General features: G+C 39.0%; 1 protein-coding gene across 1 annotated transcript; it reads right to left on the bottom strand.

Annotated features, from left to right (window-relative positions):
* Positions 1-1,222: 1,222 nt before the first annotated feature.
* LYRM5 (LYR motif containing 5) lies at positions 1,223-1,591 on the bottom strand. The gene is made up of 2 exons (XM_009868861.1): positions 1,547-1,591; positions 1,223-1,438 (listed from the first exon to the last, which is right to left on the bottom strand). The coding sequence occupies exons 1-2, from the start codon at positions 1,589-1,591 to the stop codon at positions 1,223-1,225; spliced, it is 261 nt and encodes an 86-aa protein (XP_009867163.1).
* Positions 1,592-1,944: the final 353 nt, after the last annotated feature.

The raw sequence follows: 1,944 nt of genomic DNA, 5'->3' as shown, positions 1-1,944 counted from the left end.
ACTGTTCTGTAACTTTGGCCCTTTGTTACCATGCCTGGATAATATCTTAGTTATTGAGAAGAGTAGGTTAAGTTTTGTGTATAGAGGTATCAGATTAGGTTTAACTGCAACATGTTGTGGAGGAGCTGAGCTGATGTAGAAGAACCATTTTTCACATCAACATGGTGCTAGAAAGTGAAGCATATATATTTCACCACAAGGTAGTGTACTGTCCAATTTCCCATTTTTTTAAATTTTATTCTGGAATTAACACGTGAAGACTTGTTCTTGCCAACAGTCCTCTTGCAGTCATTACTTCAAAGATGATTTCTGTCTTATCTCTGTCACTCATAGAATTATAGAATTGCTTCTGTTGGAAGTCCAACTTAATGCTGCCAGGTCCACCACTAAGCCACGTCCCTGAGCACCACATCTACATCTCTTTTTAAATACCTCTGGGGATGGTGACTCAACCACTTCCCTGGGCAGCCTCTTTCAGTGCTTGACAACCCTTTTGGTGAAGAATTTTTTCCTAATATCCAATCTAAACCTCCCCTGTGCAACTTGAGGCTGGTTCCTTGTCTTATTAATTGGGAGAAGAGCCTCACCCTCACCTTGCTGCAACTGCCTTTCAGGTAGTTGTAGGGAGAAATAAGGTCTCTCCTCAGTCTCCTTTTCTCTAGGCTGAACAACCCCAAGTCTCTCAACTGCTCCACCTATGACCTGTTCTCAAGACCTTTCACCAGCTTCACTGCCCTTCTCTGGACATGCTCCAGCACCTCAGTGTCTTATAGTGAGGGACCCAAAACTAGTTTACATCTGAGAAGGTGGAATTTAATCATTACAGTGGAAATCATCACAGTGGAAATTAATCATTAACTGTAGATGACTTTCAAAATCAGATTAATCTACGGAAGAAGTGTAGCATTGAAATGGAGCTGTTGGGTAAGAAGAGCTACCTGTTCAACATGTATCAAAGTAAAGCACAACAGAACAATATTACCACTACTTCCTGCAAAATTGTCTTATATGTGAAGTTTTAATTGAAGGTCAAAAGTAGTTGAGAAAAACCTATTACCTATATAATATGAAACCCAGATCCTTCAAGCAACTACTTAAGGGGAAGCAAAGTCCTATTTTGTACTTTAGATGGGTTAGGATTTATGTTTAATTTGAGGTTACAGCTCTTTTATTGTTCATTTTTATGGATTTGTAGTATTACATGCAAAGTCATTAGCACCAGTTATTTATTGTCGTCACTGTAGTAGCGCTGTTTCAGAGCTCTGTATTTCCTGAGAAAGTACAAAGCCTCCAACTCTTTTATAACAAATTCTCCTCGTGCAATTAGTTCCTTAATTTTTTCTGGATCTTTCACATCTTTATTTTTTAGAAAAGCAGCTTTCAAACGGCTTCTAAAGTAGTCTGCTCCTTTGGGATACTCCCTTCCAAGGTACAAGAGCTTGAAGGTGAAAAAAAAAAAAAAGGAATTTTTTTTTAAATAAATCAAGCGCACAGTGAAAGGGTTTTGTCTGGTTAAGGAACGTGCTCATGGCATTTAGACACTTACATTTTTGTATAGAGTCAACACTTCGTGTCTTAAAGAACTGGCCATTCTCACATTTCAGTGAACAATTTATTCTCGTCTGATTTATTTTTTTTTACCTGAAGAATAATTAGTTTGACATTAGCCTTCCACAGGAGTCAGTAAATCCCAGCCTCATTCTCTGTAGGAATCACACAGATTCTTACCAGCCTGCTTTATCTTACCAAGCCCTGTTTGCTCTAACCCTTGCTATTTTTTGAGTCTACCCCGTCTCTTCTACTTTGGGCATCTTTATTTTTTGGCATCTTAATTTTTGTGGCCATTCAGGTTCTCGTTTGTCCCTGGGAGCCTCCCCCACTATAACGCTGCTGCATCTCTGTGCTGCTCATCAGCTCCTCGCCTATGTCCATTATATATATATA

This window comes from Apaloderma vittatum, unplaced genomic scaffold (genome assembly GCF_000703405.1).
Source record: "Apaloderma vittatum isolate BGI_N311 unplaced genomic scaffold, ASM70340v1 scaffold21404, whole genome shotgun sequence".
NCBI lineage: Eukaryota > Metazoa > Chordata > Aves > Trogoniformes > Trogonidae > Apaloderma > Apaloderma vittatum.
This window is presented reverse-complemented; position numbering and strand designations above follow the sequence as displayed.